Source organism: Oncorhynchus kisutch, linkage group LG13 (assembly GCF_002021735.2).
Source record: "Oncorhynchus kisutch isolate 150728-3 linkage group LG13, Okis_V2, whole genome shotgun sequence".
Classification (NCBI taxonomy): Eukaryota; Metazoa; Chordata; class Actinopteri; order Salmoniformes; family Salmonidae; genus Oncorhynchus; species Oncorhynchus kisutch.
This window is the reverse complement of record NC_034186.2, coordinates 35667946-35694835: the sequence shown is the minus strand read 5'-3', so window position 1 is coordinate 35694835 and position 26890 is coordinate 35667946. Positions and strand designations below refer to the sequence as shown.

The 26890-nt window shown below is 43.0% G+C and overlaps 1 protein-coding gene across 2 annotated transcripts in view; it reads right to left on the bottom strand.

The window, feature by feature from the left end:
- The window catches only part of LOC109902515 (RNA polymerase II elongation factor ELL), a 42154-nt gene that overhangs the window by 9916 nt on the left and 5348 nt on the right, over positions 1-26890 (bottom strand). Inside the window, exons 2-6 of one of the 2 annotated variants that reach the window (XM_020498920.2) lie at positions 10657-10701; positions 4119-4240; positions 3144-3307; positions 1703-1953; positions 1264-1388 (exon numbers count right to left, since the gene is read on the bottom strand). In XM_020498920.2, coding sequence (XP_020354509.1) covers positions 1264-1388; positions 1703-1953; positions 3144-3307; positions 4119-4240; positions 10657-10701 — 707 coding nt within the window. The remainder of the gene's footprint in view (positions 1-1263; positions 1389-1702; positions 1954-3143; positions 3308-4118; positions 4241-10656; positions 10702-26890) is intronic. The other variant, XM_020498921.2, reaches the window with a different exon arrangement.

Genomic DNA, 26890 nt, shown 5'->3' with positions numbered 1-26890 from the left:
GAGAAATTGTTAGACCTTACTTGCACTGCTAAAGCTATAAATACAAGCATCTCTCTACACCTGCAATAACATCTGTTAAACACATGTGACCAATACAATTTGATTTGACTAACAGTTCCAATGGACCTGTGACATTGGCACATGACCATATTATGGTGGCCTTGCTCTACATTCTGTTATTTTCCTTGTCTCAGACAGAAATACACATTTAACTGACCTGGTTAAACAAGTCAGACATAAATAGATATCTGGCAAAGCCTTGGGTGAGATGCTAAGTATCCGCTGCTAAATAAAAACACGGTATACAGAGGTTGTGTGATGTGTACATCAACAGAATATTATTTGCGTATGTTGGTAGAGTGTTGACAGTAGGGGGCAGTGGGATACAGTGGGGAATTATCCAAGTCCTGCCCCTACAGAGGGAGAAAAAAAATGCGAAAGAGTAAGAAACGCTAGAGGGGTGGGGAAAACAGCCTAGGGAAGAGGCTGGCTGCTGTGCAGTGGTCCTGTCACAGCTGAAGACTAAGGAGCCTCGACTCAAGCGTCAAGCCTGGACCTTGAACCAGTGCCATCTCACACATGGATCAGCATGTGCTGGAACAGTGTTGCATCACATGTCTTCCAATCATTTTTCTGCACTACACTTGCATGACCATAGCTGGTGTTCAAACATTGTGGGAGGGTGTTTAGCTGATAAGCTAGCCAAGGCTCAAAGTGCAGTCCAAAAAGACATACGGTAGGAATCTCTTGCTTTTGGATGAATTCCACAGAAACATTTAATCATTGAGAATGTGAAATATTCCCTGCTATATTGAGTCCAACAATTTTGGGTCAACTCAGTAAACCCAACTAAGCAGGCTGCAATGCCTGTTCTATATTTAGCTGCGAGCTACATTTCCTTACTGCCCCAGATCTTGAGAAACCAGATTTTTTCCCCCCTGGTCCCACCAGTAAAAAAGCCAGTTAGGCCTGTCAAGAACACAGGGCAGAGAGAAAACCACACATGGTGAGCGGTGGCCTGGTTTCAGACTTGAGTCTGTACTATTCCTGAGGATATCTGGAACTACAGCACCTGGGATTCTAAGGCAATTTATTTAAACTAACACACAAAGCTGAGGTGATAAAGTACATAAACCAAAGTGAGGAGGATTCCATTATTGCTGGTTCATGCCACTGGCAGTTGTTGACATGTGGAACTGTACACAAAAGCACTGGTTTTAATATGGCATGTAATATAGTAATATAGCGCCACCTAGCACATACCGAACAAGGATCCTCTTCAGAAGTTGCTGGTCTCCCTCAGTGTAGCCTGGCCAGTCCTTCTGAATGTCCTTGAACAAAGAGTCCTTCAATGTGAAGGTGTTGTCTCTCACATTTAGGTTAGCCACCTATAGACAGCAATCAATACATGACATTAATGCCATGACAGTATTCTGGAGGAATGCATTTTCTAAACCTATCCTCAAGAAACACACCATTAATACCCTGCAACACCGGCAGTGAGTTGTTTGCAGTGGGCTGGCCTGTAACCACAGGCTAAGCCCCTGGCTCTAAGGGACTTCTAGTAGGAGGTTTGGGTCGTGTGACTAACTTATCTGTTGAGGACATTGGGCTCAGAAGGGCCATGGGTCTGCCAAGCTCCAGTACAACTAACCTGTTGTGAAAGACACCGTACCCAAGAAGCGTGACTGACTTAACTAACCTGTTGCAGGAGGCTGTCCAGAGAGTCCTTGTCAAAGGGCAAGAGGCCATCCTTCTGCAGGCGCAGGATGAGCTCAGGCTTTCTGTAAGGCTTGAGGGCCAGCAGGTGGGTGAGACGCTCCCTCAGGGGCCTCTGCTGCGCTGTGCTCTTCTTCGCCGCACTGCTAGAGATGATGACAGGCCGCGACGTCCGCCGCGATGGAGCGATGTCAGACAGCCCAGGTGCCGGTTTCCGGATCTGCACCTTCTTACCTGATTAGAACAGAGACATGGTTGTGTGTCAGAAAGGTTGGGCTTGTGTGACATAACCATGAGAGGTTGGCTTTGTAGTGAGAAGTTGTTCGTAGTCAACCTACAGTACATCTTCAAAAAGGCACTTAAAAGTCATCAAAATGTGTAACAGAGAAAAGTACACATCGAGCAGTACCTGTTATAATATCAGGGTGAACTTCATAAATTAACCCAACTAGTCTGTATAGTCACCACAGTACAAATAGTTGAACAAGCTGCTTCCTGGCCAAACAGCTACATTAAACATATCTGTGAACCTATGATGGCGTTTCTGTGGCGACTGGGCAGTTAGGCAATTGGTTTGGTGCCAAGTCACAGGCCTGACATTGTGAAGCTCTGAGCTCCTAAACATCCTGCCAAGTCAGCCCCTTGGGCCCTACACAGGGAACCATGAGCCTGCAATTACACAAAGAGCTCAGCCACTTTTCACCAGAATTAAGGTCATGTGGAGATAAGAGTGTGACTAAGACAGCTTGGGACGCAACGGAAATGACACTACACAGTTTTAACTTCCTCTCCAACAAGTAAATTGCAGTGTATCCTAAAAGCTTAATAAAAAAAAATGCATAATAGAGATTCTGCGGTTTGATTTCTAGGTACATTTGTTTCTGTTCAGGGCTGCTATGGCCTTTACTGAACTGCAGTAGAACCAGTTTCAGTATGCAGCTCTCCTGTGACTAATAAAAAGCCCACACAGTATGTTTGATGTTCACTTGAAGCAGCCCTGCGTGTGTGTGTTTTCAGTGTGGAAATGGCATCTCTACCCTGGAGGAGGCTGGATAAGAGTCTAAAATCTTTCCCACTGGACAGGGCCACACTAGGAGGTCGGAGCACTTGACTGATGTGGAAATAACCCACATGTTCAATAAGAGCCTGGCTGATGAGCATGCTACTGCTCTGACTGCCTGTTGTGCTCCACACCCTGATATGAGACAGTTTACCAGGGAGCGGCATTCACATGAAAATGTCCCTCCCACTGAGTCAGCATTCACTCACCCTGGACGTAAACAGACATGAGGGAACATTTCTCAAAAAATAAACTTGATAAATCTTGTATGCATCCATCCTAGACTAGTGCCAAATTAGTAGCTCATGTTTGACTGATTTGGGTGTAACCACAGCTCAGTGTAGACAATGCCTAAGGGCCTTACCCACATATCTCCCCCCAGGCTTGATGACGATCGCACCCCTGCTGCGGGTCTCCTCCTCTGCCTGAGCCATGCTTTGCCTGGCCTTCTGGTAAGAGTCGTCCGTGGCACACACCGTGATCTTGTCCTGGATTCCACCCAGGCAGTCCAGCTGAATGCTCCCCTCACTGAGAAAACACATAGGAGAAAGGGTTAAACCGACAGATCAACAGGTCAAGTAAGTGACCCCCTACCCTTGCTACCACTGAAGGAAAAAAACTTAGGTGAAACTGTACTGCCTATAAATACTAGTGAGGAAGTACATTCAGTAAACGTTTTATGCCCAACGCTCTTAGCCGGGTTAATATTCATGACATACCACTGCCTTGAGGGCATTATAACTTGATACTCTATTCAACAGTGGATTCACACATTAACAAACCAACTTGCATTAAATCCTAATCTTTCCTGGTTTGGACTTGGTTTCCTCCTTTAATTCCTCCTAACTTTGATGATGGTTTGGCAGAGGATGAAATAAAGTTGGCAGCTCTGCCTCTGGTTTATATTGGAATTAGGGGCTCATAAGCATACAGGGTGATCTCCAGCCAAACACATCTCATTAGAAATGGTTGAGGACATGATAGGTGTTAAAACACTAGACAGTCAGAGCAGAGACTTAGTTCCTCTCCTTACGTCAATACGCAAACATCTGACTCAATTCAATACATCTGCACAACATTGTTCTTCGATCAGACTTCAGAGGCAGATAGGCCGAAAACCACTAGAGCAGATAGTACTCTCCTAAAAACAATCCTGTTCAGCTCTTAACCATGTTAACAAACTCCTCTGCATGGGGGGGCTATGGCACAGAAGCTTCAATCCAAAATAGAACTCTTTAAAAAGGGTGTTAAATGTATATATAATGCGTGAATGAGTGACGAATGTGTGCATGTGTTATATGTCAGAGGGGATGAGGCCAGTTCCTCTGTGGTCCCTCACCTGGTGATGTACTGCTGGATGCAGTCAAAGCTGCCCTGTGGGTTGTCTCTACCCACATTGGACAAGTAGAAAGTAAACAGTCGCAGCTCATTCGGATTTTCCGACCACGGTATTGATATTTTCTGTGGACAGAGAAAATAATAAATCAAATGGTTAACATCCTTCCCTGAGTGCATTTAATGATGAATATAGGAAAGGTCATCCATAATCTGTTACAATCAATACATCCACCAGCTTGTGACAGATTTAGAGAATTATTCTTACAGCAGTTTGCCGAATGTCTCACTGCCCTCCATATACAGTAAAACCACTTATGAGCAATCTCATGTACTGGTGTGGAGTACAGTAGGTCTCCAATAGGGGAACCATATCAGCTTTAGAAATTAAACTACAAATATCTGCAAAGCTCTAAATGCTGGTTGACCCACTAAGCATGCCCCAGACCCATCTGGTGTTCTGACATGTTCAGTGAATAAAGTCAAAGCATTACTTGTCCCCTGGGTGACCTCTTCAGATACAGTAAACCCACTCACCACCCCGTCACATATGAGCAAGTAACTGACATAATAAAAAGGAAACATTTAGGAAGACCTCTTCCCATGACAGACTGACCAGGTGAAAGCTATGATCCCATAGATGTTACATAGTAAATCTAAGGCTGTCCGACTAAAAAGGACCGGTCGAAATTTTAGAACCAGTATTTTTCCATATATAGACATGTTTTAATCAAATCAACTATATGTAGGCTACTGAGTTTGTCTGATGTTTTATGCATGCTGTGAATAAATAATTAAGACAATTCATTAAATTTTACCTTTAACTAGGCAAGCCAGTTAAGAACAAATTCTTATTTTCAATGACGGCCTAGGAACAGAATTACAGATTTTTACCGTGTCAGCTCGGGGATTCGATCTTGCAACTTTCCGGTTAGTGGTCCAACGCACTAACCACTAGGGTACTTGCCACCCCAAGAGTGAGCCTGAGATCAAACTAGTCTAACCAAAAAAACAAAACAAAAAGTTCCCAGTGACACGCCGAGAAGACGATCAAACTTAAACTATCTAGAGGAAGTAAAAGTCGTAACATCGGTGCCCAAGACCCATAACTCATGGTACATGTACCTGGACATGAATGGGGTATGGCAGCCGACAACCATACAGAGTTTCACTTTTTTCATAAAAAAAACAAGAAACGGCGGTTGCAGTGGGCTAAGGAATGAAAACACTGGACACCGGAGAACTGGAAAAACATGGCTTGGTCTGATGAATACCGGTTCCTTCTGTTTCACACTGATGGGAGGACTAGGGTATTGAGAAATCCATAAGTACATGTATCCATCATGCCCTGTGTCAACGTCGCAGGCTTTTGGTGGTGTTAGATGTGTTTTCATGGCACACATTGATAAGTGGAGCAACGTTTGACTGCCACAGGATAGCGGAACATTGCATCATGACAGCAGTGTATCCATCTGGGAAATTATTTTTTCAGCAGGGTAACTTCCCCATGCCACAAGGCTAACATTGTCAGGAATGGTTCCATGAACATGACAGTGAATTCAGCTTACTGCAGTAGCCTTCCCAGTCACCAGATCTCAATCCAACTGAGCATCTGTGGGATGAGATGGAACAAGCTAGTCAGAGTAGAGATCCACTACCAGCCAACTTGACAACTGCGGAAACATTGGAGTCGACGTGGGCCAGTATGTGGAACGGTTGACACATTGTAGGGTCCATGCCCCGACGAATTGAGGCTGTTGAGGGCAAATGGGTGTTTAACTCCATATTAGCAAGGTATTAATGTTTTGTACACTGTGTATATTTCAAGCTTCCACAAGTGTGGTTCCTAAGTTAGTTGCTTAATTATCATCTAATTTTTCTTATAATCATGTATAAAAATGTCCAGTTACCCATTATTTTGGCTGCCATGGCTAGAAGAAATCTCTGACTTCGAAAGAGTTGTTTCAAAGGAGCATAGGGGATTTCAAGTGTGTCTCACCAGATCGCAACCCAATTGAACACTTATGGGATACTCTGGAACAGCGCCTGAGACTGAAGGGTGTTGTATCCCTCCAGAGTTCCAGACACTTGTAGAATCTGTGCCAATGAAGCTGTGCTATTAAGGAAATTGCCTGTATGTGTACTAAACAAACAAATGTGCAGTATAGGTATGTGTGTCATTCATTCTGCATGGTGGCGGTGTGGGATGAGTAACAGGGTGAGGCTTCAAGCTAATACAGGGGTGCATGGCTTCAAGCTAATACAGGGGTGCATGGCCGAGCTAGGTTAGCCCACATGTTCCATGCTGTAACATTCTTAGTAAATGCAAATACACAGCCAGCTCGACGCAACCCAGTCTGACCCCCCACCCCACCCTTAGACAATTGCTCTGCTGTGCCAACCTTACAGGTGTTACTTCTAGGCAAACTTGGAAATGACTACCGCCCAGCGCTGAGGTCCAGATGCATCTAATGACAGGGGCCACACTTTTTTTTAAAGAGGGAAAATTATTTGTAAAATGCAAGCCGCAACAAGAGAATACAAATATTCATTTAGACAGGTGTTGCTGAGCTGTCAGAGTTCAGTATCTAGGACACAAACAGCACAATCTTAGAGAAACAGTGAGTAGGCTAAACTGGCATTAACCTAGAGTCGATGTCCACGCCCCCATGGAAATTAATTAGCATAAGCAAATATCTGTTTAATCTACAGATGTTTTTGCATGGGCTGAGTCTCAAAATCGACCGGCCCGCATCTGCAGTGGAAGGTGGCAGAGCTACAGTGGTGTCAGACTAGGAGACATCCCAAAAATCGGGTCGTCACGAAAACATTCTTTAACTTCCGAAAGGTTTGGCCGACAAACTAATAGGACTCAAACAATATGAAATCCACAAGATTCGTCTGAAGTTGGTACCACCACGACCACCTTCTGTCTGAAGCATCCTAACAGTTTGGGCTACACACTAATATGACACCACCATCGAAAGGTAAGATTCTCAAACACGTTTTTCTCTAGGATGCCCACAAACCTCGTCTGAAGGTAGCGCAGTACAAGGTAAAACAAATAATGGAAGTACTAGTGTAAAAAAAAATCCCTCTGATATAGGACAGACCCTTCAAAACATACTTCCTTTTTTATAGATATTTTGACCATCTGTTTTGCCATGTATGAATATGCTTTTCTATGGGCTAATAGCAGTAAGGCCAAATTCAATCAAATCATTTTCACACAAAAATTCCAAATCAAAGAGGTAAATTATCCTTGGAATGACCATATTAAAACAATTCCATATGTTAGTTTAGGGTGGGTTCGTAAATTCAATCTGGAGTGACAGTGTGTGCTCAGAGTGCGTTCTGGGCGTTCGTAAATTCGGACCGTTGTCAGATTATCCATTCTTAAATTCAGAGCATTTAGAGCGCACACTGGAGTAGGGTTGATCTGAGCTTTCTGACCCCACAATGGCAGTCAAGTACCCAAGCCAACTGGCTAACGTTGACAAGCTTGATAGCTACTTCCAGACACAAAATGAGAGAACACCTCACTGTCCATTTTACTTGCCCTAGCAGAGCTGGTTAGGCTGTTCAGGTTATCCAGACTGTGCGGCTGAAAATTGTATTATGCTTTTTTGCCAACGTTTACTGACACAGTCCATTTTCAATGGGTGTGGAGCGTTCGTAAATTAATTGATTATTCTGCAAATTTCCAAACACACCCTTAGGAGAAACCAGGCCCCTTAGACCTTAGTGGTGAATGAACAGACATAAGCGTCCCTCTTCTCCTACATAGGAACAGATAAATCAAAAAAATTCCTAATTTGATCCTGGACTTATGCTTGCAGGGGTAGAGGGTAGTTGGGTATGTGAGCTAGTCTGTCTTGTCTAACAGGAGAGGAGTGAGGCAGGGCAAGGGCTGTGTTGGGGTAGTTGGCTGGCTGACAGACCCCTGGCGGCTCCCTGCAGTGTTGGAAATCAGTGATTCACTCGGCTCTGTTTACCCAAGGTCCCAACACATGTGAAGCCTGCAGGTGGCCATCTATAAATAAACAGTGTCCCCGCCTTCCTGGGAGCCAAGGGCTCTGTTACGTGAGATGCTGAGCCTCCGCTCCAGTATAACCCTGCCTTACATGCTCCACATGAAGAGATCTAGCCTTTCACAGTGCCGAGTTGTCAACGGATTGCCTTGTAAGTTTATATGAAACTCAATGGGATTAGCCCCATTTACTAAATGTCCAGTTGAGGTAGCCTGGATATTACATTAATCTTACGTCACAAGAACAAAACAAATACAGGAAAACAGTCATGCTTCCGCATTCAAAGGTTCCGCTGAATGTTAGCAACATTCACCGCTTCCTGTTAACTGAGGTGACTCTGCATATGTACACACCATACACTTACGTTGAAATCTTCCTCAGCTGTAGGAGTATGTTACCCTCACACACACAAAACATATAATGGAAGTGTGTGTGTGTGTGTGTGTGTGTGTGTGTAACCCAAGATGACTAAGAGAGAATGGAACTCACGAAGGCAGAGGGGTGAGTCAGTCGGACACTACAGGATGACAGAACCGGGCCTGACTAAGACTTCGCGTAACAGATGCCCTGTTCCCATTGCAGGCATGGGGCCAACCAAAGTATTGCTGCAGTAATGGGCTACTGGCTGAGCATACTGGCAGTTATCTATGTACACTGGAACTTCACGTAGACATGTTACCATCAGGTGGTGACTGACAACCCTCTTTAAAAGCCTTGTTAATCCACAAAAACCAGTGCCCCTCCATAAAAACACTGCATCCAGCCAAACCAGAAAGTTTGGAAGCAGCCATCTCCCAGAGGAAATGCTAAAACAAAATTATGCATTACCAAAACATGGATCAAATGTTCAAATGAAAAAAATGGGAGCATGGAAAGAGGGGAAGTTAATCCTCAACAAAAAGCTGAATGAACGGCACACTCCAGTGTACCCTCTGGCCCAGACACAGTCCCCCACCCTACCCCGCTAACATTTGAAAAGCAAGTGGATTTTAATAGCCCCCCCTCTTATTTTGCAAACAAAGCCTCTTTTCAGGCCGGGGGGGACTCGAGAGGACTGGCCCGTCACAGCAGCTCCTCTGGTCTCATCCTCAGCACTATAATTAATGAAACTGCGGCAGGAGAGGCTGTGTAAAGCAGGGGGCCATCGTCGCTGGCACATACCGGTCCTCGCCAAATACAGCCTGAGGAACACTGATACAAACAGGATGTTTACCTTTCCTGGCTGTTCTTTGAGCTGGTTCTATTATGCCACCCTGACCCTGGAAGTGGCTGTGAATGAAAGCTCTGCCAATATGAATGAATGTTAATGTTATGGGACTCACGGAGCAGCCGACATCATTTAGCAGCTTTCCCCCCTCATTACCCTCTCTCATTAGCGTTCCAGTGAACTCTAAAAAGGTTCACACCCAGCCCAGCCATAACTCATCACGGAAAAACACCATATTTTCTAACCCTCTGATCTCTCAAGTTGATCGGACCAATTACTGATCCCTCCTCTCCCAATACAAGCATCTGAAATGAGCCAGGGAGGAAAAATGCAGGCATCTGATGGAGATTTACCACAATAAGAAGAAATCAGCTGCTCCTTCAATACTCTCTGGCTTTATCAAATATTACAGACTGAGGGTTAAAGACATTCAAGAGAGAAGTTAAAAAGAACAATCCAATGGCCACAAACCTTTCTATAGTCACTCACTGGATTGCTAGGAACCGCCTTCCTTCTCTACATGCTACTGTTCAGGCAGCCCAACTAGCTTTAGCTTATCTAGTCCTAAACAGTACTGATTGGACATAAGGCCTACCTAGCTTATCCAAACCAATAAATTAGACACGTTAGCAAGATCTGAGGCACCGCTCCAGTTTAAGTTCTGGAGACCTCTGACATAACAAATAGATCAATCTACACAGTAAACACCACAGGGTATAAGGAAAGACATGAAAACGGTTTGAAAAGTTACCTCTGACATTGAGTCTGCTCCACTGCTCCACATTAGTAAGCTTTCGTTTGGTGGAGAAACGTTGGACTAGCAGAGCTAAATGTCTTGAATGCATACAATGCTGCTCGTAATGAGAATGCAAGAGAATTTCTATTTTAATGCTACTGCAGAATGTATGGGTGAATTGTACAGGCTATTGCTGCTAGAACTGGAAGAGTGATGGGCTGGTCTGGGTCCTTGTCTCTCAGCTTTCCTTTCCTTTCCCTCCACACTGGGAGGGGAACCACTACGCCAGGGCTGTAAGAACAATTGTGCTCTTCCTGCTCAGTGCAGCCACCCTAAAATTACAGGAAAATCTAATCCTGCCAGTCACCTGCAGACAACAAATACAGCTCACTGCAGTGACAGAGGCAATTTAGTCAGTGCCTGGTTATACACACAGGACAGTCACTGAGTTAATCATTCTTTACTGATAGGTGGTGCAAACTGAACATATCATTTGAAGACAGTGATCCCAATTTCACTCGGACAGATAGAAAATTAAAAAGTTTATAAAAACTACGAATGCACTTACCCCTTGGCTTCCAGTAAATCGTATCAGTGGTTGTGAAGACAGGCCCTGAGAGAGATGGACGAGAACAAATTAACACAGTCACATTGAAAAATGATCATACTGAACAAGTCAATTTAGTGGGTAAAACTTCATAGATCCTGCTTGGTGGGGAAATGTAGTGGACTGTTCAGTAAGGCCCATTCAAGTGACAGGCACACTGCACAAAGCACTGTGCAATAGAGAAATCTAACCATCTCGAAATCACCATCGTATTACCCTTGTTATGAATCTTCAAAAAGTCTAGTCATACAAAAAGATTCATCTTGATAATCTAGCTAATGTCCTTTGAACATTATGATAGAACTAATATGTCAAGCAGCAACAGGTGAGGAAGTAGTCCCTTCATTTCCCATATGCATACTAACTCAGTGGATCACTATCAGCATTTTTGGATGAGGGGTAACAACCACATATTTCACATCAAGCACTCAGATTAGAGTTCATTTTGGACCTGCCCCCGTGCAGTGGAAATTGCCTCGCAATGCCGCGCCAAACTCTAAACGTTGAGGCCTTGCTATCACTCAACCCATTAAACCATCCCTTTATAGGGTGACAAGATTGAAATGCAAAGCATGCAGCAGGCTATCAACTTCAATCAGCAGAGCTTCCTCCTTTTCATATATGTGTTCACCTACATACACACACAAGCAGACAGATCCACAGGCATATTCATCAGATAATCTGTACGCATAAAAAGCAGCATGCCAGTACCTGGGCAGTCATTTGTTTTATAGCCCACAGGACATTCATTACAACAGCCAGTCAATCAGTATAGTGTTCAAGGTGCTGACATTTTTCTAAATATTTTTAGCTGTTAGCAGCCCCCAGATGAGGCTGATAAATGAAGTTGTGGGGTACAAACACGGTCAATAAATCCTCTAGATTTTCGCAAAGCACACCCATAAAATCAGACGAGCATTGAGCATAGCCTGATGACTATAGGCTTGGCCAGTATACCGGGGAATTTGGAACAAGCCACAGGATGGTTTTATAATACCGCCAAAACTATTTATTTTAAGCATTCAAATCTATTTGAATATTTGTAGCTACTTTAAGTAAACACCTGCACTCAACATGTGCAATACATTAGGAGATAAAGAACATTGCGTTCTTCATTTCATCCGTCACATTACGTACAGTAGCTTACTGTAGTCCCGTCACTGTTTACAAGCACACAATGACAAGATACCGGTGCCTTGTGAGTCACACGGTTGTGCAGCATGCGGCAGTTGATCTAATCACAGTATGGAATTCACAACTAAAATGTTTGCCAGCTAGATATTTTATAAATATTATGTCCTAAATGCTCTACAGTTGTACATTTGGTTTGCTAATTTAGTAGCTAGTTATCTAGTTAAGTGGTTTGCTTCTTCCAAAAATCAAGCATTCGCTTGTTGACAGCAGAGAATCCCCTCCTGGAACAAGAGCCTTGCTGGTTAAGTAGCGTTTGAGTTAAATTGGATCATTTAGGTCAGAAACGTACAACATGTTGGCGATGCCCTCATTAGCATTTATTTAGCGTTGTCTAACGATTCCTTATTACAAGTATTCCCAAATTGGGGTACGCCGTTGGGGGGTAGAGGTCGACCGATTAAAATAGGGCCAATATTCAAGTTAACAATTGGAAATCTGTCATTTTGGACACCGATTTTGCCTTTTTTTTTTTTTACACCTTTATTTAACTAGGCAAGTAAGTTAACACATTCTTATTTTCAATGACGGTCTAGGAACGGTGGGTTAACTGCCTTGTTCAGGGGCAGAACGACAGATTTTTTACCTTGTCAGCTCAGGGATTCAATCTTGCAACCTTACGGTTAACTAGTCCAAAGCTCTAACCACCTGCCTCACGAGGAGCCTGCCTGTTACGCATATGCAGTAAGAAGCCAAGGTAAGTTGCTAGCTAGCATTAAACGTAATCAATCATAATCACTAGTTATAACTACACATGGTTGATGATATTACTAGTTTAGCGTGTCTTGCGTTGCATATAATCGATGCAGTGCGCATTCGCGAAAAAGGACTGTTGTTGCTCCAACGTGTACCAAACCATAAACATCAATGCCTTTCTCAAAATCGATACACAGAAGTATATATTTTTAAACCTGCATATTTAGCTAAAAAGAAATCTAGGTTATAGCAGGCAATATTAACCAGGTGAAATTGTGTCACTTCTCTTGCGTTCATTGCACGCAGAGTCAGGGTTTATGCAACAGTTTGGGCCGCCTGGCTCGTTTACGAGATTATTGTTTCCGGATTCGACCATATTAATGACCTACGGCCCCGCATTTCTGTGTGTTATGTTATAATTAAGTCTGAGTGATGGTAGGCATCAACAGGCTCATAAGCATTCATTCAAACAGCACTTTCGTGCGTTATGCCAACAGCTCTGCTGTTTATGACTTCAAGCCTATCAACTCCCGAGATTAGGCTGGTGTAACCGATGTGAAATGGCTAGCTAGTTAGCGGGATGCTAATAGCGTGTCATACATCACTCGCTCTGAGACTGAGTAGATGTTCCCCTTGCTCTGCAGGGGTAACGCTGCTTCGAGGGTGGCTGTTGTCGTTGTGTTCCTGGTTCGAGCCCAGGTAGGAGCGAAGAGAGGTACGGAAGCTATACTGTTACACTGGCAATACTAAAGTGCCTATAAGAACATCCAAAGGTATATGAAATACAAATGGTATAGAGAGAAAGAGTCCTAGAATTCCTATAATAACTAGAACCTAAAACTTCTTACCTGGGAATATTGAAGACTCATGTTAAAAAGGAACCACCAGCTTTCATATGTTCTCATGTTCTGAGCAAGGAACTTAAACGTTAGCTTTCTTACATGGCACATATTGCACTTTTACTTTCTTCTCCAACACTTTGTTTTTGCATTATTTAAACCAAATTTAACATGTTTCATTATTTATTTGAGGCTAAATTGATTTTGACCTATTATATTAAGTTAAAGTGTTGATTCAGTATTGTTGTAATTGTCATTATTACAAATAAATAAAATTGGCAGATTAATCGGTATCAGCTTTTTTTGTCCTTCAATAATCTGTGTCAGCGCTGAAAAATCATAATCGGTCAACCTCTAATAGAGACCCATACCAGCTCTACTGGTAGAACTGTTACTACCAGCAGTACTTCACCTGTTGACGGCAAGTTGCTGCCTCCACGAGCACAACCAACGCTAGCATCAGTAATTGTACATTTGTTGTTAGCCCAGCTAGCACGGACACTGACAGTTGTTAATCTGATGCAGCTGAAGAGCTACCCTCCCCTTACCCGGGAAAGCACCGAACAGACCATCGAAAAGGGGCAAATATTCTAAATACATTGATTTGGGGTTCACTTATATTGGGAGAAGTGCCTTTCCTTCCGTGTTTGGTGCGCAAAAGTCCTCAACTCAATGAAACATTGACTCTTGCACAGACATTTTAGAAGAAAAAAAATCATGCTAATTTGAAAAATAAGCCACGGGAGTTTGAGTGAGAATTAAGACGACTTTCGAGTAGTAAGACTAAGTTAGCTGACGACAACGGGGGTAAGCCTGATCACCGACAGCGATGAGACAACCTATAGGGAGGTCAAAAAACTGGCAGCGTGGTGCCAGGACAACAACCTCTCCCTCAATGTGAGTAAGACAAAGGAGCGGATCGTGGACTACAGGAAAAGACGTGCCGAACAGGCACCCATTAACGAGGCTGTAGTGGAGCAGGTTGTGAGCTTCAAGTTCCTTGGTGTCCACATCAACAAACTATCATGGTCCAAACATACCAAGACAGCCGTGAAGAGGGCACGACAAAAAACGTATTCCCCCTCAGGAGACTGAAAAGATTTGGCATGGGTTCACAGATCATCAGAAGGTTGTACAGCTGCACCATCGACAGCATCCTGACCGGTTGCATCACCGCCTGGTATGGCAACTACTCAGCATCTGACCGTAAGGCGTACGTCACTGGGGCCAAGCTTCCTGCCATCCTGGACCTATATAATAGGTGGTGTCAGAGGAAAGCCCATAAAATTGTCAGACTCAAGTCACTCCAAGTTATAGAGTGTTCTCTCTGCTACCACACAGCAAGATGCACCGGAGCGCCAAGTCTAGGGCCAGAATGCTCCTAAACAGCTTCTACCCCCAAGCGAGTAGGCTGATGAACAATTCATTAATTGATTTGCTAAAATAAAACATACTATTAATAAGATAGGGCTAAAAGCATCGTATATGGTGAGCTACTGAATGGCTTAGAGAGACAAGCCCCATACTATTGGAGGACTTAATTCTTCCTGCTGCCACAGATAAGGCTGGGACAATCTTGGGGGGGGGGAAAGCCAAAAAAGAGAAAGCCTTCATCAAACATTGATTCACGACACATCAGTGACAAGGAGATGTTTCAAAACAATTACTGCGTCTATTTATAAGCCAGTGGATCCTATGCGTTACAGCTGGATGGGTCAGACGTGGTGGGCCTGGCACAGCTCCTGGTATATGTCCATTACATTTATGGGTGGGTCAATTAAGGAAGACACCTTCCGCAAACCACTGGAAACCAAGACAACAGGAGAGGATATTTTGAAAGTACTGGACAATTTTGTGACGTCAAATGGACTTGTGGTTAATATGTGTTGGTATCTGTTACTGATGGTGCAAAAGCCATGGACAGGGAGGCATAGTGGAGTGGTAACGCATGTGGAAGCAGTTGCCCCTGACGTCACTTGGGTACACTGCAGCATCTGAGAGGCTCTTGCTGCCAAGACGATGCCTGACAGCTTGAAAGACGTTTTGGACACGAACAAAGTTAACAATTTTCACTGTAAAGCAAGGCCACCGAACTCTTGTGTATTTTCTGTACAACGCAATGATATGGGCAGCGACCATGTAATGCTTTTACAACATACTGAAGGGCGCTGGTTATCAAGGGGCTAAGTACTGACATTGTTAAAAATTGAGACAAGTTTAAAGTTCTTTGCAGACCATAATTTAAAGCTCACATTCAGTATTCATAAGAATGAGTGTATCGTATAGTGTGTGTGGCAAGTTTACAATGAAGGCAAAAAACAACATTTGAGAACGTGCTGACCCTGGTGCTAGAAACAGTACGCAGCTGGAGGTTGAATGTTTGCTGAATGGGTACAGGACTATAAAAAGTTTAGGAAACACTGCCTTCGTACTTGTTGGTAAGTGACGTTTTTGGGGATTTGAATATGAATATTTTTTATATAAATACAAGCAGTCAAATTGTGCACTAATAGATAATGCAGAACACGTTCATTTTGCCCACTAGATAATTTATGATGAAGTCATGAAGCCTACAGGTACTAGTTTCCCCAAAAAACAAGTTTAAGGCAGTCGTGTTTGTTTACAAAGAAGCTAAATTAGCAAAATGGGAGCTTCGTGAGGTGAGTCACTCCCGGAGGGGAACTTAAGTGAGGTGATCAAGTTACACTTGAAATTCAATACAAATTTTTGCCAACTATATATCTCGTAAGTTAAGTTAATATGTGCCAAATACATTCTCTGTAGCTTGGGTTCTCTAACTTTAGCTAAGGGGCTAACGTTAACTTGCAAGATAAAGCTTCTTGGTAACAGTAGCAGAGACAATCCCCTCCTGGATTAAGAACCCTGCTGTCTAATATTTGGTTTGTGTGTGCTGCAAACTGCATTTTGAGATAATTGATAACTTTGAGCTGGGTTGCCTGTCCTAGTAGTAAATGACTGCATGTGTTCGTTAGCATTTACATAACATCCGCTATGAGAATTTCTTAGTACTTGTTGGCATTCTGGTAAGTGAGGTTATGGGCATTTTTTTTATTTTTTTTACTTTGAAAAAAATATAAAAAAAATAACTCCCCTTGTGTGCACTACTGGTAGAACTGTATATCCCGGGATGGCACTGGCACGGTATGGACATCTGGATACCACAATGTACCCAACAGCACAGTAAAAGGATATCAAATGCATCATGACATAGGCAGACTTAAGAAATCGACATCATTTGTGTGAATTAGGCATGAGAAATACTTCATCAAAAGCCTAATAGAACAATAAACAAAATAACTTTGGTAAACAAGTTGTACACAATTTTCCATCCAAAGCATGTGGGGTTTTAGAGCCCCATCAGTGTTATCATCCGTTCAACCTACAACAAAGCCTGACCGTATCTGAATGTGTGAGAGAAAAATAAGATTGAAGAACAAGTTCCCCTTTGGTTAAGCTTTAAACCTATTACACAATGGTGTACACCACTACTGCTAAAGAAGCCATGGTAGCAGCACAGCAGACAGCTGGGCATATGTCAGTGTATAGCCTACTCTATCCAAGTCAAGCAGACATAGCCATTAACATACCACTACTGAGGAAACTTTTGGTTGCATGATGAGACTTAAGAGCATAACATGATTTTCCTGATGGCAGATAAAGCACAAAAAAACCACTAAGCAGTGCCAAGCTTCTATAAGTCAGCCTGCCTATGTAATGAACAATATCCGGAGGGAAAATACTTGACAACTGACAAGCAAGAGGAAGTCCATCTGGTTTCCTTCCTCATTGACACGTCTGGAGCTCACGTGAAGCACAAAGCGAGGCTAGCCTTCCCAGAGCAGCCTTTGGAAAGAGCAGGGTCGTGCTGCAACTGAGGGGATGCTGGCACTGCAGAGCCCTACAATATGTTTTATTATGCGTCTGTCTGAGAGATACGATAAGTAAATTTTTTACATGCATTTATGCCCTTATTTTAGGCACTAATCTTTATTTATCCTTAATTGTTACTGGTATCGGGAACCTTCAGACGAGTCTTGAGGCTTGTGAAGGCCCTAGAGCAAAACAGAGATCATCATCTTGTTCGTGAGAATCTCATTTTCAACAGTGTAGTTTGAGGGCCAAACCGTTTGGACGCTACATCCGATTTTGTGAGAAGCCCGACTTTTGGGATGTCTCATGGTTTAATAAACACCGCTTTAGCTCTGCCACCTTTCACCGCAGATGCGTTAATATAGGCGGATTGAGACGCAGCTTGAACAGACATTTTAATGTGGATTTTAAAAAATGCTAATTTGATTTCACACAGGGCCGTGACCATTGTAGGCTAAGGGTTAATGCACATGAGCACTAGCAAGAGACCATTGGTTAGCGATGTTTCTGTAGCGCTCCTGTGATGTCCGGTCCTCTGGCAGTCTCTATGGGGGTGCCACGGGGTTTAATTCTCGGGCCGACTCTTTTCTCTGTATATATCAATGATGTTGCTCTTGCCTTGTACAGCATTCTGTATACGTCTGGCCCTTCCTTGGACACTGTGCTATCTAACCTCCAAACGAGCTTCAATGCCATACAACACTCCTTCCGTGGCCTCCAACTGCTCTTAAATGCTAGTAAAACCAAATGCATGCTTTTCAACCATTCGCTGCCTGCACCCGCACGCCCGACTAGCATCACCACCCTGGATGGTTCTGACCTAGAATGTGGACATCTATAAGTACCTAGGTGTCTGGCTAGACTAAACTCTCCTTCCAGACTGCTATCAAACATCTCCAATCCAAAATCAAATCTAGAATCGTCTTTCTATTTCGCAACAAAGCCTCCTTCACTCACGCTGCCAAACTTACCCTAGTAAAACTGACTATCCTACCGATCCTCGACTTCGGCGATGTCATCTACAAAATAGCTTCCAATACTCTACTCAGCAAAGTGGATGCAGTTTATCACAGTGCCATCCGTTTTGTTACTAAAGCACCTTATACCACCAACCACTGCGACCTGTATGCTCTAGTCGGCTGGCCCTCGCTACATATTCGTCGCCAGACCCACTGGCTCCAGGTCATCTACAAGTCCATGCTATATAAAGCGCCGCCTTACCTCAGTTCACTGGTCACGATGGCAACACCCATCCGTAGCACGCGCATCTCACTGATCATCCCTAAAGCCAACACCTCATTTGGCCGCCTTTCCTTCCAGTTCTCTGCTGCCTGTGACTGGAACGAATTGTAAAAATCACTGAAGTTGGAGACTTTTATCTCCCTCACCAACTTCAAACATCTGCTATCAGAGCAGCTAACCGATCCCTGCAGCTGTACATTGTCCATCGGTAAATAGCCCACCCAATTTACCTACCTCATCCCCATACTGTTTTACTTTTCTGCTCTATTGCACACCAGTATCTCTACCCACACATGACCATCTGATCATTTATCACTCGTGTTAATCTGCTAAATTGTAATTATTCGCCTACCTCCTCATGCCTTTTGCACACAATGTATATAGAGACTTTCTTTTTCCCCCCCACTGTGTTATTGACTTGTTTATTGTTTACTCCATGTGTAACTGTGTTGTCTGTTCACACTGCTATGCTTTATCTTGGCCAGGTCGCAGTTGTAAATGAGAACTTGTTCTCAACTAGCCTACCTGGTTAAATAAAGGTGTTCTCAACTAGCCTACCTGGTTAAATAAAGGTGTTCTCAACTAGCCTACCTGGTTAAATAAAGGTGAAATTAAAATATAAAAATAAAACACCTGCTTAATTTGGCACGTGACATAAAATGTTATTTGCAAAACAAATGGACACTGGATTTATGTCAATAGTCATGATCTCATTCTGCCAGGTAGGCATAGGTTACTTTGAAGTTGACATTTAATTAAGAACACTTTACGAAAAGCCTTTCCATCTACCAGAAGGTTATCATTAGCATCGCTAACGGCTACACACAGGTTTCAGAAAGAGGCTAGAAAATATGAAATTACTGATGCCTTTTCTTGTCATGATTAAGTTCAATACATTTAGTTGACTTCCTACTAAGTTCCATACATTTTATATTGTCGAATTCCGTTTTAATGTCTGGATTCCGTGATTGCGTCCACATTCTCCACAATGCGGATTTTACAGGACCCTACTGAACACAGCCACAGAGCTCACACACTGGCAGCTGAGGACATGGCACTGAACAGGGTAGCCCCTGGCATGCGTACTTTCCCATTAGTCATATAATTATGGTTTTTAGTGTTCTCAAATCATGGGTAACTTTTGACACATCAAAAAGGTTCAGGTTCTTCCTTTGCCACATCCTTATGAGAATGAGGTGCTAACTTGAATAAACTGTGGTGAATGCAGATTCAGTGCAAATTGGGCATAAAGACAACGCACAAGGAATGTATTAAAACCAACACCCGTGGTCAGATTTGAGTGAATGATTTGGAATGTGTGATGCAACGTGAGAATTTAAATTTCACAAGTAACAATACCAAACAGTCATTGAAACAGGCACTTTATATTTCTAACCAACAGAATAGAGATCTTCTCCAATACAACCCCTCCCTTTCCGGACAAGAGATCCCCTCTGGTTTTACCTAGACGTGTGTGCTCAAGTCCAACTAGCCAGCCAGACCTTTAATGGACCCTGCACATTCAGTCCCCCCCCACCACTGCAATGTAAAACAGAGCACCGAATTTAGCTCCCCCATCCCCCTCCACTGACAGAGTGCAACACTCAGCCTGTTCATTTGAATGGGCTGCTGACATGTCACTATTCTCTGGGACTGGAGCCCAGATTGTTCTACAGAGCTAACCTTAGGACAGAATGTGGCCCCTGACTAGGTCTGGGGCGATAGCAGTATTGCAATACTCGTTAGTGTTGCGGCAAGGAAACAAAAAAAAGCACATTGAACTTCTTTAGGAAAACAGTCCCAATCATGGAAACAAAGATTACATTTACTTTCCAAGCTATAGCACACAATATTTTACATACAGCAGGTTTTTAAAGGACCAAAGTGTTGCCTGCTTTGTGTTTTAATTTGCCATGGAAAAACTATTGCAATACTGGTAAAGTCACAGCCCTAATTCTGACCGTGACTCAATGACAGAGCCATGGAAGTTCATACAACACCAGAGAATGGCCAACATCTGGTGTCATGCAACAAAGAGACAAATCTGATTGAGTCTAGGCCCAAGATTTCTACTCCCCGGGGAGTACCTTCGTAAGACAAAGACTGATAACACGAGGTTAGAATAGAGAGTTGAGCGATGGTGATCCTTCAACATACATTCACCTTTTGTTGGCACTTGAATGAGTGGTTTGGACACAGGGAAGTTATTGACCTGCAGACTAGTTGGCAAAGTGTCAGCTGTCTGAGTCTCGTGTTACCTGCATGCAAAGAGAAGACAGATATGCGGAGAAGACATATGCAAAGACCCATTCCTGCCAAAGCAATGTTTTCACTGGTGCTTTCCCCTTTTAACATTAGGGGTACATTCTATTTGGATTACAGTCCTGCAATAGAAGAGACAATAATAGTTAGTCTTAATCCCCATCCACATGAACCTGCCTGTAACAAGACTAGCATGTCATGTGTCAGGTCGGTAGGAGAGCTACTCCTAAAACATTGCAGGCCTCAATGTTAACCAAATAAACATCCCAATAGTTAACAGTGCAGTGGTGTATTTCCCTCATCTCTCTGGGGAGATATTTGCACTACTATAAAACACTGGTTTAAAGTTTAAACTCAATGTAACAAACGCTCACAAATCAATGAGGGTCATTGTGTTGGCTTATTTGGAATCAGTTCAAGGGGTCTGCACACTTCTTTGAAACAAAAATGTACTACTTTACATAAAACTGCTTAATGTATTAAACCACATAGGCCTAAAACAGCTTAAATTAATGATTGACAGAAGAGGCCGTTTCCACATGGATAGATTTGGTACATTTTTTCATGTACCAGTGACGTTTGAAAATAGTGACGACATAACACTATTGTTCCAGGTAAGGCTAGTTTGCAACAGCTGCCTGTAGAGGAACTGAGCAATCAAATTCCTTAGAAAGAACATTTCAGTCGGAAAGTGAAGGTGACATGTCTATGAAGCTTCAACAAACAGCAGAAATTGTAACTTGAGATACATACACCTTAGAACTATGAAAAATCTCAATGCATTAAAAAGGAACTCTTTGCTGGGAGTTCCAGTTGTAGGTTGAAGTGGGGAAGACTATTCAAGATGCGATAACGGATTCTGCGTTTTTCTGGCAGAAAGGACAGACAAACACAGATATAAAATTATTCTTATTGGAAAAACTGCTCGGCGTCAGTCAGAGTTTTCGCCAAATCATGAATGTAAAAAGGACTAATTTTGTGTTTCAGTTGCACTTCTCTGGGTCAGATAAATCTCTGCTTTCGTCTTGACCAATCAAATTCCACCATTCACGAACAGGCTTTAATCACCATACAGCACTCCGACTGATGTGTACACTTTTCTCCGGGTACTTTTTTCCCTGTGTTTCTCTCTGATAACAAGTTGAACATTGACCGAACACATTCCTCTGCAACTGGATCCTAGACTTCCTCACCAGGTTGCCCCCGGCGGTGAGGGTAGTCAACACCTCAACGCTGACCCTCAACACGGGGGACCCTCAGGGTTGTGTGCTTATCAGCACAAGTCAAATTACCCACATAATACCATCCAATTATGGGACATTAACCTGTGACAAAGGAACTAAAAGTAATGACAGATGCTGTTATGAGGATCAGGATCCTCCTGAATTGTCAAGGACTCATCTGTGACGAGGTCAGAGGGCAGTGGAACAGAGACGTTCCCACGTGGGCCAGGGCCTCAGACATGGTGTTAAGATCCAACAACAGCACCAGACTAGCTGTCAGCAGGACAGGACATTATCTGGGGCAGCTCCCAACACTTAACTACTGGGTCATTTGTCTTTTACAGTGCAATGACTAGACACGAGACGTAGCAAGAATGCAGATTAGGTCTGCTCTGTACACATTGACACCAGGCCGTGCAGTGTGACTTGCCCACGGCAGTCATATGGCTGTGGTTATGGTCTCGCTAGTGTCCCATTCGTTCTGTTCAAACTGGAGAGTCAGCATTCCTTAAATATCATGGTACCAGGGCTGGCTGACCAGCACGAAGCAACAAAATCTAGAAACCTTCTCTTTATCATCCCAGATGGCATGAGACAAACTTTCAAAGTGCATTCCTTGACAAGAAAATGACATGAGTTTCAGACAATGCAAAATATGGACTACTGTTTAACAAATGGGCAAAAAGCAGTAAAAAAGTACATTCTATTTTGGCTTATATCACTGACAGATTGCACGATTGGGTGGAAACATGTCTTTATGAGGCTGGAATACACCAATTCCAGTGACAGCCAATCGAAGGCCTTCACCGGAGGCAACAAACATGCATACTAAGTGAAGCAGCAGATAGCCTAGTGGTGAGAGCGTTGGGCCAGTAACCGAATGGTTGCAGGATTGTGTCCCCGAGCTGACAAGGCAAAAATCTGTCCTTCTGCCCACTGTACCCCGCTAGGTACAGTGGGCAGAATTGATTTGATTTAGGTCATCATGGTAAATAAGAATTTGTTCTTAACTGACAACTAGTAAAATTAAAACGTAGGAGAGAGGACAGCTCATTAAAGCTCAATCAGCCCCTTGTCTTTAGTGTCAAGGGGAAAAGTCAACCCAGAGCATTAACATCTCTCCTTGAGCCCGCCAGCAAACTAAAAGGCTTTCCAATGACAAGATATGAGGCATCGCATCTGCTAGTTTGTGAAGCTACTTGTAGCAAACATCTCTAAGCTTACGAGCAAGACTGGATCACATGTGAGAAACATGTTTTTACTCAGCTTATCAATGAAAAACTGGTTAGAAATTATAAACTTCTCTTCATCCTTTAATCATACGTAGAGCTCAATGCTGTGTAAGGAACGTAATGTGAAAATGAATTCTGCCTGCACAGAAGACAAGAATAACTTGGCCTTTACCTCATACATTGAAACCAAAACTCTTTGGGCCAAAACAGTGTCAATCATCCCACAGAGGGACACCAAAAGTTCAACTCAATTTCTATCCATTTTGCTAAAATAGCCTATTGTAGGTGCAATCTTGAAGGTTTTGGCATGTTTTCATACACTGGTTGCTTTTCTAAAAAGGTGACTGCTTTAGTAACTGGAGGCATCTGGCAGCAAAATATACTTTGATGAAAACCAGCAGCCATTTGAATAAACACTGCCTATCAAAAAACAAAAGATGGTATTCAATTCTTTACAACCTGCGCTTGTCTGACAATTGGGGGATATGTAGGGTAGAGGACAACTGCATCAAGAGGCCACGTTAACACTTTGCAGTCCATTTATATCAAAGCTTCAAAGGATAAAATATCACATTAGGGCTTATTTTTCCTTGTGTGTTAGTCTCCAGATTGGCAATCCCCAGAATGGAGCTCGAGTTCACTCTGTACTTCTGCTCAGATGTTCAAGCAGAGGAACGTGCCGTCGTTGGCACTGCTCAAGTCAGACATGGATAACAGTCTGCCATGCTAGCGGAGGACTAATGCACAACGCACTTGGAAAGCACAATGCTCTAAATGCTGTATAATAGGATTGGGAGGTATACCGTATTCCCGGGGTATTTGGAAAATAACAGGTTTTTCAATACCGTTTAAACGATGAGCTTTTTTGTATTATAAAATTGAGTATTTGTATCTAAGTAAATACCTGCATTCAACTTGTGCAATAGGTTAGAAGATAAAGATCACATTAGTCACTTCATCGGTCACTACTTTTCTTTATGAATCTTACCGGTAGTCCCGAGTGATGTGGTGTTTGTTTACAAGCACAACGACGAGAGGTGATCTAGTTATGGAATTCACAAATAAATATTTGCCAGCCATGTACCTTAATAATTAAGTTAACTGTCTAAAAAGGTGCTAAATATGCACTGGTGTTGTTTTCAGTTTGCTAATTTAGTAGCTAGTTCGACATCTTGCTAAAGTGGTTAGTTTATCCAAAATCAGTCTCTGCTTGGTAACAGCAGAGAATCCTCTCCTAGATCAAAAGCCATGCTGTCTAATGTGTTTTGCGCAAGTAGCAAACAGTAGCATTTAAGTTACTTGTACAGTTTAGGTCAGAGACTGTATAAAATGTTTGCAATGTACTTGTTCGCATTCTCTGTGATTTTACATGTAGTTGTTTGCATTGCTAACTTCCGGATTACAGCACCTCAGTGAGGATTAAAAACAGTGCCTCTTGGTCGGTATACCGGTGTATTTGAAAATATCATTTAAAAACTAGTCCAATACATTTTTATATTTGTAGCTACTTTAGTAAATACCTTCAGTCAACTTGTGCAATACATTTGCCAATATAATCCCCCAACCACCGGCTTCTAGGGCATTATCACTTAAATACCAGAACAAGAGAAAGTGGGAGCAGGGTTCCAGCTGTGTATTGACAGGGGTCCCGTATCTTGATTTCCTTACATTTCTTCTCAGTTCTCGGCCTGTTCTCTGAGCAGAGCAGGCAGGCCCGTTGCCCTAGCGACGCCAGACAGCGTGAAGCCTACACATTCTGTTCTGAGCCAGTACTAGTCTTCCTTCAGACAAGCATTTGTCAAGACTGTTCATTTGCACAACGTTTCTCATTCACAATGCTTGTCAATGTCCCGACTAAACAAAAATAACATTTGGTTGCTCCTACCTATACACTTTATGGAGCGGGATTACCCGTCTCTGCAATTCGTTTATTTTCATTTGCGCTTGTTAGCATATTTAGCTAGCAGCCTCCATTGAAAACGCACCAATACGTAAACTAATTTTGTTAGCATTCTGGTAAGGCGGCCATTTTTTGGCACCCCCTTGTGTTCAATGCGGGTGTTATCGAATATCCTGGAATGGCATAAGGCCGGTATGACAATCTGTATACCGCCCAAGCCTACTGTATAATAAAAAACATTCTCAGAGGAGGACCAGACATAGAAAAGGAAATAATTTATTATTGGATGGTGAAACAGGATGTGTTAAAACAATACTTTCTATATACCATCTTATAGGTTTTCCTCCTGGTCAACATGGGGCAAGAGGCCTAAATGAACTGGTAGTGCTGAACTCTATTCCATCTACAACCAATATTTAATTTCACAAAGCAAGAAGCAATAAAAGATGAGTCATTCTGCAGTGTGTTTGGAATATACAGAAGTCCCCAGACAGAGGAAAAACAGGACCAGCCAGACTTTGGGCACTTCCTTCACAGCTGTTTTTTTTAAATGAACTAGGCAAGTCAGTTAAGAACAAATTCTTATTTACAACAACGGCCTACACCGGCCAAACCCGGACGACACTGGGCCAATTGTACGCTGCTCTATGGGACTCCTAATCACAGCAGTTGTGATACAGACTGGAATCGAAGCAGGGTGTCTGTAGTGACGCAGTGCTTTAGACCGCTGCACCACTCAGGAGTCCTGGGAACAGATATCAAAACTGGAGCACAAGGTATTGTCATCTTAACTTCCCTCCTTTCTTTGCAGAGTCTGAGCTTTCTCAAGATGGATCTTACTTTGTCTGTGGCCAGCTGACTACAGGGCGGAGGGAAACACCCTATTAATAATGCAGGATTTACCTTTAGACCTCCCAGATTAGGATTCTAAAACACTGTGCACACTACCCAGAGGGGTCAAAAGGGTATCAATGGCTCCCTCAGACGTAAACGCTGTCGAGCTGGCCAACCTGTCACTTAAGGCATCGGCATGCTTTAGTTTGGCTCGCAGAAAACACAAACGAGTGTGCTTGCATAGGTCGCAGTTGCAAATGAGAACTTGTTCTCAACTAGCCTACCTGGTTAAATAAAGGTGAAATAAATTTAAGACCTTTGATAATATTTTTTTAAAGCAGATAAACTCAGTAAAGAAACATCCCCTTTTCAGGACCCAGTCTTTCGTAAAAATCCAAATAACTTCAGATCTTCATTGTAAAGAGTTTAAACAATGTTTCCCATGCTTGTTCAATGAACCATTAACAATTAATGAACATGCACCTGTGGAACGGTCATTAACACACTAACAGCTTACAGAAGGTAGGCAATTAAGGTCACAGTTATGAAAACTTAGGGCACTAAAGAGGACTTTCGACTGACTCTGAAAAACACCAAAAGAAAGATGCCCAGGGTCTCTGCTCATCTGCGTGAATGTGCCTTAGGCATGCTGCAAGGAGGCATGAGGACTGCAGATGTGGCGAGGGCAATCAATTTCAATGTCCGTACTGTGAGACGTCTAAGACAGTGCTACAGGGAGGCAGGACGGACAGCTGACTGTACAAGCACAGGATGGCAACAACTGCCCAAGTTACACCAGGAACGCACAATCCCTCCATCAGTACTCAGACTGTCCACAATAGGCTGAGAGAGGCTGGACTGAGGGCTTGTAGGCTTGTTGTAAGG